This window comes from Battus philenor, unplaced genomic scaffold, assembly GCF_028537555.1.
Source record: "Battus philenor isolate CCGP_79_NKW_IND1 unplaced genomic scaffold, ilBatPhil1.0.hap1 SCAF_18, whole genome shotgun sequence".
In the NCBI taxonomy this organism is placed as follows: Eukaryota; Metazoa; Arthropoda; class Insecta; order Lepidoptera; family Papilionidae; genus Battus; species Battus philenor.
The window spans coordinates 11,393,176-11,405,744 of NW_027181680.1; the positions used below are offsets into that span (position 1 = coordinate 11,393,176).

A 12,569-nucleotide genomic window follows, 5' to 3' on the forward strand; every position below is an offset into this window, starting at 1 on the left:
TGAACTTTTTGAACGCTTTTAGATCTAAACGATCTATTTAGAAGAGCCGGCTAGAAATTCAACTGTTGCTCTTTTAAATGAAATTTAACATTTTTTTTTTCATTTGTAACGCTATAATAAGATTTATTTAATAATATAGCTTTAATTTTAGATATAAAACTTAGAAATGGAAGTTCTGAGCTATCTTGTGAAACTTTAATATATATGCGTACACATGAAGGATTTGTTAACTTTTTAAAGATGAAATTTAGACGTTGAAATTAGCATTTACGTAGGTAGTGATAGCACAAAATGTGATTTAAATTATTGTATCCCGGGGATAGAACCTGCTAATCTACCGCCGGGCTACCACTACCAATCTTTGAATCTTTATACTGCTAATCTAAAATATATCGTATTTTCTATGACCTAGAGTCAATAGTCATTTAATCGACAATGTATCGTCATAATACTTTCTTAACCAAACATTGTTAGATGTCGTCACTGCTTTCCTCTTGGGGCTGTTACAGTTTCAACTGTCACAAAGCGAGCAGGTCAGAGATTACTTGCTAAGCTTTTCTCTAAAAAAATCTTCTATACAACTCTTCTAATTAATAAATTTTCTTTAAATAATCACATGTTTATTCATAGACGTTTTACGGTATAACACCGTACATAGAACTTGAAAGCTTGGTGCAGACGATGGTAGACTTTTCGTTAAAGTCCAGAAAGACAGAAACACAATTTTTGGAATACATAATTTATTATTTTGTGGAGTACGTATTACATACATACAGAGTGGTTTTAAAAGAGAACACGTCGGTAAATTCTCCACGTCTATGTAGCTTATTGACTAGCGCCATCTAGTAGGTTCTAGAGAAATATTGTAAAATAATTCTATGTATTTACTACTTAAAGCATCGGCAAAAAGTTGTCAGCTTATCGGTATTCTACAGATTATATATTGGATAGTATACGTAGGAATTTCACCTCATAAATCCCCTATTTCCTTTCTTCCATACGACAACAAGGTGGGTGGATTCACGATATCCACAGGGTTGAAATTCCTTCCACCCGCACTGAGCGTTTTGCTAATACTTTTATAGTTCGAATTGCCAAGGAGTGGAACAATCTAACGGCTTTATTATTTCAAGACAATTATAACTTAGGAGTCTTCAAGACAAGAGTGAATGGGTTTGATAAAAGTATGTACCATCTAAGGCCTGATCAGGCAAGACAGATGTCAAATGCGCATTAAAGATAAAAAAAAACATTTGCAAACAAATATTAGAAACTATTTATGGTAAATAATGCGCCAAATGCAATTCATATGTTTTTATATAAACAATACGTAATTCAAATAACCAGTATAGAAATTGAGTTTACAGATATTAAATACCGTATATCACCTTTCTTGTTATGTAGTTCTTGACTCTCCTTTTGGTCAAATTACATCCGGAAGCTGTTTCTTTATTGACGGTACATTTACAACAGCGTGACACTACCAATTGTTGATGGTTTAAAAATAAACCCAGAATGGCGAGTTTCAGCGTGTCCTTAAGCGTGGGTGTGTCCGAGATTAAAAGGTTATCGAGTGTGGATGGGTCGGCGCGGCTTCGTCGCAGTTAGAACCGGTTCCCCGTTCGTCTTGGTCCAACGGTTCGCCAAACTCTCGGGGGATCATGTACGCGGTGTATTCATCAGAAAACTACTTCATTGGTTTCCTCAAATATACAGGATGATTGATTTTAGGTGTAAATGCTTTAAACTGGTCAATGTATAGCTCATTTGCTGTTAGTCATTGTATGATAAATCCTTTCCAAATATCCATGGTTTACTTTTTTATTTATTTATTTACTTTATTGAAGATAAACAGTAACAAAAAGTAGTAAGAAAGTACAAACTAGAAGCATAGAAATATAAAATTAGTTACAATTGCTACCTTATAACTATCTCACTGAAAACATTTAATGATTTATGGTCAAACAATGACAGAACAAGTAAAAACATTAATAAACAGGGGTCAAAGACTATGGTTTATAAACTTATATAATATTATGTTTGTTTATTTATTTATAGGTTTCAGAAATAATAAATAAATAAATGTTAATATAGAAAGTATGTTTTACTTTCTATATAAACATTTTAAAATTAGAATTAGTGTACATTAAAATTATTTGTTGTTTGCTATCTATACCTGCAATTTCGTATTTCCAGAAGTAATGAGCATGTACTTTAGTTTGTCTTGTTTTTCATATTTCATTTTATTATTTATTGACATTCTGTTCCTTTTATCCTTCACAATTTGCTGTCACTTTTTTCTTCTTACATTCCTCACATTATCTTTCACACTCGCGACATATTTTGACATTACAAGCATGTTTAATCTGACATCTATATCTGTTTTATTGCCATGGTGTGGGTGATCAGGGAAATTGCATAATTAATTATTTATTTTGATTCAAACACAATGCGAAAATCTAAGAAGCCTAATTCCAGCCTTGAACGCTATGCAGTTGAAATGATGGTGGTTTACAATGTGGTAGGCAGTTTTAACAAAAAGGCAAGTTTCTCTTCTCCAGAAAAGGTTGCTAAATACCACCTCTACAAGGCAATACGCCATAGCAAAAAAGGCAGCTTTACTCGCCTTTAAAAGAAATACTAAAAACTGCCAAACTATTATCTGTATATATAAAAATGAATGTTCATCTGTATGTCCTTTACAGAATCATATACTAAGTTAGTGCAACTAATTTTCAACAAATGGCGTCACTGTCATTCTAAAGATTTTCATATATCGCCGTGCAAGTTTATGCTCATTTTAGTTGAAACTAAAACAGCGAAGAAGACTTTTCGAGTTGTGGGTGACATAATAATTTATGTAAATTGTGAAATTCATATCCGTCTTACGTAATTAATATAAAAACTAAAAAAAAAACTTAATAAACTATCTTTGTTGAATTCCACGTGGACAAAGTCTCGCAGCATACGTAGTATCTTTAAAAAAAATTATAAACGTTTTAGCAGTGCAAATGTATTATAAAAACAAAGTGTTTGGTTTGTAAATCATTTAAAAGTGTGTATAAATTATTTACTGTCAATTCCTGTTTGGTACATCCTATATTTAAAAAATATCAAGAAAAAAGGTTTTCATAATTTTGAATAATACATATTGATATCATTTATTGTTTGATTAGTTTCTACTGCCAGATGTTATTGACTGTCGCATTTCAATTTAAAATACTTATGTGTGAACACTTTATACGGCGATTGGAAATATGTGAAACTCTTCAAAGTTACTGTACCTATAACCGATCATTCTGTGTACGTGAGAGGTGCAGGTGTTGTTGTATGACGGTATCGTCTTACTGAAACTAGATTAAAACGATGTTAAATGAATGATCAATTGCAGTTAAGTTTTAACCAAATATTCGAAACATTTATCGGCAATTATTTTAACGGTAGGTGCGTTCAAGTAATGCCAAGGCCATATTAAACTAAGTGATTCTCCAGTTTCCATTTTCAGTAAAAACACGCTCGGACACATTCGAGTTGCACATGTGTATGCGACAATCGCATTTCTCTATAGTAACAACGTACGTTACACTACAATATAATTTGTAATGTATTAATAGGTAATAAAGTTCATTATCGTACGGCGATCGGATGTATTTATTACATTTTATATGCGACGTAAAGCGTAGGGCTATAGTAATCAAGGTCTTCAAGTCTGCGTGTTGAATGTCAACGTTTTGTTTACATTCGTACATAAAAAACATCATCAATAATGCATTATTGGGAATTCTGTTTTTGTATGATTTTAATTTTAGCAAACTCATGTTGTAGTGAATTTTGTAATCTTAGCGACAATATTACGTAGATGAACAATAGTGACTTTTAATTATTAAGATAAAGGATTATTGATTATTTAATACTTCACGTCACTGTACTGCTAGAAGTTGTTCGTTTTTAAAAATATATTAATAGTTTTTAGAGTGATTACATTCAAGAAGATTGGAATTAGGTGTAAACGATTTTCAGCTTTTTGCTGGCTTTTGGTTTTTACACCTATAACCAATCTCCCTGTATGGATAAAGCTCCCCAGTTTGATTCTTCTTTTCACCCGATAGACGCCCATAGTCCTCCCGCAAAGATCTTCACAATGACTTTGACATCATTCAAAGACGCGACATTACTATGTCGTCGATCTCGTCACTCAAGAACCTTTCAACCTAAACTGCATTGCACGAGCAATTCTTTTTTTATATATAGTTGTAACGCAATAGGCGTCTGTATTCTATCTCACCTGATGGAAAGTTTAGACGAAGACGAAGGTGGTACATGCTCATCCAAAAGGAACCTGTTCACTCTACTTTTAAATGCTCCAGAGTACTTATCAGGGGAAATAGACCCAGGCAGTTCGTTCCAAATCTTGGCGACTCTGCGAACAAACTGTCAAACCGTTTAGTTCGACTTTTGGATATGTCAATAACGTATGGATGAAATTTTTGCCTGCACTGTCTGATAAAGAAACGGAGATGGCTCAATCAGTTCGAAAAGAGCCTTATTTGAGTTAGTTGGCTGGTTCTCATATAGTTCTATCTCATTTCTGTTTCGATTTCCCCACGAAACTACAAAATTTAATTCTAGTTAAAATCAAATTGGATGCTTCTAGAATTCTCTCTTGATGGACATAAGTGATCACTATATATGATCTAAAATTGTTAAGAGTGTCGATAAATGAATTATTATAATACAAAAGTGCTAAGTTAGCTTTTTTAGAACCTAGGTTGGTTTGAAATAGTTTGACTGTTCCTTCAAACATATATTTAAGACGAGAAATAACAATAGATAATAAATATAAAATCTTGTTATCTAGCGAATAAAACATACCAATGTTGCCATCACTTGGCTAAATTTTACTTTTTGCATTATAAATAGTAACACTGCAAGTAATTATACAGATTTAATTAGGAGACACATACGCGTCTGTACACTCTGAAGGGCTTGCTTCTGGTCAACGTGAACACAGCTTACCTTATCTAATTTATGGCATTGCTAAACTTGGTTGATAATGATCAGTTACTACTTTCTTAATAGGAATAAACTAAAGCTCTAAATTATTAACTGACATGCACACAGACCGATGCCCTTGCGTCAGAGAGCCACACATACGCCCATAAAGCAGATAAGTTTTGAAAAAAAAAACATCTCCATTTGTACAGTTATACTCTGTCATTTTTTATTAATTTTGAATTAATTAATAACAATGGCATATGCATTGGTAAAAGCTATTCAAATGTGTTTACTTTAAAAAATTAATAACATACAAACTTTATTACTCGTGCCTTTATTAAGATCAACGTCGTATTCCTGAAACCTAAACGTTTTACAACTTTTTGATTGTAATTAATGTACTGGCGGAGCTTAATGTTCGCGGGAGGAGGGAAGAGGACGGAGTGCGGGAGGACAGACGGCGTACGCGTCTCTGCAACAATCAAATTCGGCGACCATCGCTGCATCGTAATACTGTTTGTGTAGGGACTCTAAAATTAACGGGACTTTGGCAAGCCTGCGCAGGCGACGGTTTGCCGTAAGACAAGCGCTTAAGCGTTTTTGTACTATATCCTGTATATACAATGTATTTACACTTATAACTAATTACAATGTATAAGGACGTCAATGATGGCATGGTAGTGACGTACATTCGTCGTCAAAAATGCAAATTTTATACCGAATGTGTATGTTTTCAAGTGAATTTATATGACTTCCAACCAAAAAAATCATAATAATTTCAGTCGATAAACAAAGATCGCTACAATGGCCAGTCTTGTGGGTGAGCAAGTTATACATTCATCCCTTTAAATCTTTTCTCCCTTTATCAATCGCCTTGTTAACATATAGGTCCCCAATTCGATTCTTCTTTTCAGTATAAGACGCCCACTGATCGCTACGATGACCAGTCCTGCACTCTGTGTTTGGCACTAATCGGTGTAACATGGCTCCTGAGGATGTCCCGTGGAGGGGTGAAGCACGTGTTGGATGATTTGGCGGTGGTGGTTGTGTGATTCGCTTTGTTTGCCGCATACGCATTTATCAGCGGGCTGGCGGGCGGTGCACTTTGTTGGACGACTACCACTGCATGTGCGGAAGTGGCTAAATATTGGTTCTTTTCTTACTTTACCATGTCGTCGGTCCACTTATAGGTAGGCCTATCTACACCGTGTCTACTGGCCTGTGGTCGCCTCTCAAGAACCTTTCGGCCCCAATAACTATCGATAGCACAAGCGATGTACCCCACCCATTGCCACTTCTGAAGAGCAATTCTTCGATCTACGGCGGTGATCTAAATTCTTCTGCAGATCTTCTCATTTCTGGTTCAACCTTGCAGCAGCTCCGAGCATAGCCACTCCATTGCTCTGTATGTGACTATGAACCTTCTAAGGCCCTATTTTGTCCAATTTTTACCCTATTTAAGCACTATTATCATTTTAAAACTCGTACGCGCTGTAATAGGTTTTTTAATGGAGATTTTATTGAATTTCTTAAATTAATTACGAGAGAGTTTAGATGCATTGAATGTATTGTACTACCGTGCAAAATTGCCCATAAATAGTTATTACTTTTATGAAACGTTACTTTTTCCCAAAAATTTTAATTTCAATGCTTAAGTTTTTGACACATAAAAAACAGAACTGCTAGCGTTATGTGCTGAAACAAACGTTTGGTAAAATAATAAAAATATTATACCTCACTTTAAAACAACCTGTCGTTTCACATACTATTGGCATCAGAAATAATGATTGACAACGTATTACGGTCATGAATCGCGCCCGCTCCTAACTTGGACCACAAGCCACGGTCTAAACAGGCTTTCGAGGCAGCATTTAAGTTTGTTTACTGTACATTTTTTTGCGATATCCCTCTGAATTATGAGTGTCGTGTTATTGAAACGAAACAATTTGATTGCGCGTATAAAACTTTTAATACCAATACAATTACATTTACGTGATTTGAATTTAATTTTAAAAACGATTATGAATTTAATCACTTATTGAAAATTTTAATTTTTTTAATCTAAAAAACATTGAAGTTTTTATTTGTCGATGTCTTCATTTTATTTTTTTGATGAATAACTTTTATTGGGACATATATATATTAATTCTCAACCCGTCTGGTGTTTAAAAAATAAATTTATCGATCGTAAATAAGCAATGAGTAGATATCAAATAACACATCCCGTGAAGCGAATGGTGTACTGCCACCGATTTAAACCATACGTGAATTTAGATTCCACACAAATATAAACACTATGCAAGTCACATTAAAGTTAGAATCGCTCGTTGAATATATTTCATAGCCGTGCCCATCTATGGTCAAGTCATTGATATTTTGATCAAAACAAAACATTGTTTGACTTTCTCATCAATATATCTTACTCATTCTGATGCGTGGTCACGCACGCGCCACCTATGGGACGTAGGCGATAGTCCGATTGTGGGAATGCGTGAATGAAATATTGAACACCGCCAAAATGACAAGACCCAGCTGTTGATACAACACCTATCGAGTCGCAGTTCTATTATGGATTGTCATAAAACACGTATATCCATTTCGTGAAGAATTGCCGTCGCCTTTGGCGCAGCGACAGAATGATGAAGCGAAATAAAAAAACTTGTTCTTAGTTTAATACTTTCATATTGAAATTCTATATATATTAAAATTTAGTTCATCATCTTCCGGATAACATTGGAAATCAGAGAATGAGAACTGAAATAGATACGACAAATTCAAATTCGTTTAATAAAAGTCACAGATCAAGTAACTTACAGTAGAACAAAATAACATTGTCTGTACTAGCTTTTAATGTTTTAAATCGGAATCCAAGCTCAAAAATCCACTGTTCTGTTTATTTTCAAGTTATTCGGATGCAAAGCTAGGAAAAACGGTGACAACTTTTGATCACTGGAAATATGGACTGCGACCACGAATCTGCAGCCACCACAAGTGCAGATACCACATTTACTTAAGCAATACACACCAAAAAGACCAGCACTGATACCATAACACGGTTTACGATCTTAAGTAGTAAGAGATGCTGTCTAATGTTAGACAAAAGAAGATAAAAATAAGATAAAATTCATTTATTAAACATTGTTACTTTTACCATAACTATTATTGATCGTCAACTTATTTCATTTTTTAAATCTATTTCATTTTTGACTTTGTTTCACAAAGTGTTGTTGTTGTGAAGAAGAAGCAGGAAGAAACTCCACAACGACACATCTTTTAATAAAGTTTAACAATACAGATTTATGCATACACTTTATTAGATATAGCCTAAATGAAATCAAAATAATCAAGCGAGAATTCCAAGGATTCTAGCCATTCAAATATTCGTTTATTGAATAAAAAGCCTTTTCCATCTATTTACTTTTAATATTCGTTTTGAATTCTGTTAATGGTAGTCCAATAATGTTAGGCGGAATTTTAATGAAAAATCGAATTTCGTTTATTACAAATGAATTAGAGATTTTTTCCATTCGTAATTTCGATACAGCCAACTTTTCACGGTGCTTTGTATGGACGATCCGTATTGTTTATGATAACATAAATATATTGTGTGGCCTCACAAGACGATGAATCAATATTTCTTTGAGTCAATAATGTTTCTAGTACTAAACAAATATATCGACATTAAAGAAAGTCAATAATATTAAGTATGCCATTAGCTGACTCTTGTATACTTCGATTGCATCTTTTGTATGAATCCAGTCAACATGGATGGATCATTGTACTTCTAGGCCAAAATTGCTTGTTTCATAATGATTCTCTGCGGAACGGAATTCAGGATCTCATAACAATGATAGAAGTAGAGCAGATGTCATTGAAATATAGAAGAAGACGAGATTATTATTACTTGAACTATTATCTCTTTGGTTGATTAGGCCTCCCCAATAAATTTACAATAGGACTATAATAAAGTCGACTGTCCACTTTGTAGTCAGATGTCCTATGCTGCTCCTGCTGGTAAGTGTTTTCCTCTCCAAAGCCATAGGGTAGCAACTATCCATACTATGCAGACTTTGACCTGTTAATTTTATTTGTCTACATATCTCCCTATTCCTTATCTTTGAAATTATTGTAGAACATACTAGAATATTTACGTCAAATATGATATTTAATTTTATACAAATAACTAAAGAATAAGGTACATATATATAAGGTGGTATATGTCTTAGTGATTATTTTCCTTCTCAAATTTATTTTATTTTTTGTCTTTTATGATACTAACTTATTTCACCTAGCTTCATTAATTAACTCTGCACAACCTTTAAGTTAACAGTTAGAAAATGCCTGAGGCATTAAGTTCGCCGTAGTACAGATACTGTATACGAAGTGTTTTAACCTTTTCTAAGACTCTAGTTATTACAATAAATATATTATAATAAGATGATGGAAGGAAGGCGATGAAAGCAAGAAGGAATGAAAGAACAAAATGAAAGATATTGTGAAGAAAAAAAGGTAAGAACAAAAGAAATTGAGAAGAATGAAAGTGATTGAAGAATAGAGATAAAAATTTGAAAAATTTATTTGTAAACAAAGACCCTGATCCCAACAAATTAGAGGTACGAGAGGCCTCCAATAGCGGGGACCAAGAAAAAAAAAATTAATATAAATACGTCAAAATCTTTAAAGATACTTTTCAAAATTTTAAACATAAAGAAACAGGACTGAGCGATGATTTAAATTCTCCCACAACGCGTCTTTACGTACAAAATTATTTGCTTTCCCAATTTGAGGGACTCAAACCCATTATACAAATAATAATCACCTTTAAAATGCCATTTGCGGCGCCGCCGGCATTTTAGAAGATTAGTGCTTGAAAAGTTTACGCTGTTCTGAGAAGATTTCACCAGTGATTCCTTGAAATTCCAATAATTATTCCACTCTAAACAGCATTTACTCTCCTCGAGCTAAGTAATGCGTGGCATGACAATTAAAACAGACATATTTACGTTATGCGTCGTATTAGACCACAGATTAATAATTTATAAATAAAATACCATTCTATTGTACTTTAGACTTTACATTCAGAATATACATCGAGGTAGGTGATAAAAGTATAAGTTAACTAGCTGATCCCGCAAACGTTGTTTTGCAAAAAAAAATTAAAGTTTTTAATTAACAAATGTAAGATAAGGGTTGATCGTAGAGGGGTGAAAAATTTAGGTTTGTATGTATTTTTCTATGCTGTATCATAATAAAATAAAAACCAAAAAAATTGTCTAAAAAATTAAAAATAAAATTTAGGGGTGGACCACCCTTATCACTTAGGGGTATGGAAAATAGATAGTAGCCGATTCTCAGACATACTGAATACGCATGTAAAATTTGGCAAAAATCGGTCAAGCCGTTTCGGAGGAGTTCAAGTTCGAACACCGTGACACGAGAAAATTATATATTAGATATTTATCTCTTGTTAGATATACAAGATGATTAATTATTTGTGTAAAAACTTTAAAGAAGTGAATGTATAGCTCATTTGTCAAAAAGCTTCAAAGCTTTTATACCTATTTCAAATCAAGGTACATGAAATAAAGAAATTAATTTTTTTCTATTGGATTGCGACTGTACAATAACTTCTAGCAGTACAGTCGGCAGAGAGACGTATAAGCAATTTTACATTCTTTTTTAATATGCTAATTTATTTCGAATTATCAAAATTTATTTCATTTTATAGTTTTTATTTTATTTTCCTAACATTATTTTTGCTTTAAATTATTTCTTTCTAGTTTTAATTCCAGTTTTATTTTTCTTTTCTCTACCTCCTGTTTATGTGATTGTAAAAGATTGATTTTACTACATTTATTTGAATTTGTCAGTAAATTAAATTTTTAATAAAATTTAATTTATAAATTATCTCTAGTAGGGATTACTCAAAGATCAGCGTTAAAATTGACACTAGTACTACAATATATATATATATATATATATATATGTATATATATATACGTTTGTGTGTGTGTACCAGTACATATATACATGTATGTATATGCATCAAGTGAGCTATATATTAACTCCTTCGAAACTTTTACACCTATAACCAATTACCAAGTATATATATATGATAACTAGATAAAAAACATCATGTACAAAGTGACATTAACTAACTAATATTATTAATTATACCAAATATTAAACAAACGTTAGTCGTTCGTTCATTTGCAGAAATCATTCGTTCACTACAAAGCAATAACTAACTTCGCTTTCCGTTCGGTTTGTAACAAATCTCATTCAACTAAGTAATCTAAGTAATAAATCAGCAGTCGAATATTTATTTGCGAACCAATAATGGCGGCAAATATTATGAATGCTATATTTCAGCGGCGGAAACTCTTTGACGCCGACAGAGGTAGCGAAACAATAAGCCTCGATAGTAAACAGATTTCTGTTTACTATTTCTTGTTATTTTCAGCACTGTAAACATTGGCATTGGCGATATTGTTTACATGGATTGTCGGTCTTAGTACCATTGTAATAAGATCGATAATAGTGTTTTATTTATAAAATCTTTGTACGTGTTGCGGGAGAAATTACAGAGCGCAGTTCGTTGAGGTAGGTCGCGGACATCTGGAACTTTCAGGGGCTAACAACTGTTTTCGCTTCTCGTTTTATTATTTCGAATGTCTTCGCATGGTTATTAACTCCTGTCTTTATACAAACGATTTGTTATACAGGATGATTGATTATAATGTAAGCTTTAAAGGAGTTAACCTAAAAAAACATAGTTATATGATAACATAAAAAGTACAACTGCCAGTCTTATCACTTGATGTAATATCTTTCAGACAACCATAGTATAGAGATAGGTGGTCAAGTAGCGGGTATTTTAAATGAACATCGAAATAATATATTCACATGTTCTAACCTTTTCCTTATACTTTTATAATTGAGTTGATTAAAAGTTTACTATTATTATAACTACTGCCTTCATGGGCAAGTTCGCAGTTGCTCAAAAAGCAATGGAGAGGTCTGTGCTCAGAACTTTTTCTGTCCTATAACTGACATAGACTAGTTGATTTTTTTTTTTAAATTTTCCCTTCCATATGTTGGGCAGAGACATTACATTTCGGGTACAAATATTTTTTTAAAATCTTGCTTCTTTCTTTAATTATGTCATTCTTCACATCCTTCAAAAAATCTTCTATTTTGATCTTCTTTCACAGATCATCTTACTTTTCTCATCTACATTCCTTCGCTTATTGACTCTTTTATTACATTCAACTTCTGTCTTCTCGTTGTCGGGATTACCCTTATCGATTGTCTGCTATACTTTGCAAAAGCTAAAGAACGCAGGGCGACATTAATCGTCATCCACGAATAATGCGATGGTATCCTCTTCTTTTCTTCTTCCTGTTTCCACCTCGAGATCAAGGAGTCTTCCAAATAAGACAGCCAGACTAGCGGATTAACATGAAGTGGAAGTATGAACGCAGAAGAAGAAGAATTAACTGCTGAAGTTTAAAGGTACTTAAACCACAGACCAGCGAGCGCAGCTCAGAATGTCCGTTACAACTCCAGAAATA

At 33.2% G+C, this 12,569-nt stretch overlaps 1 protein-coding gene across 1 annotated transcript in view; it reads left to right on the forward strand.

The window, feature by feature from the left end:
* The first annotated feature begins 1,515 nt into the window (after positions 1 to 1,515).
* Positions 1,516 to 12,569, forward strand: part of LOC137920480 (uncharacterized) — an 89,305-nt gene continuing 78,251 nt past the window's right edge. Inside the window, exon 1 of the mRNA XM_068763847.1 lies at positions 1,516 to 1,603. Coding sequence (XP_068619948.1) covers positions 1,516 to 1,603 — 88 coding nt within the window. The remainder of the gene's footprint in view (positions 1,604 to 12,569) is intronic.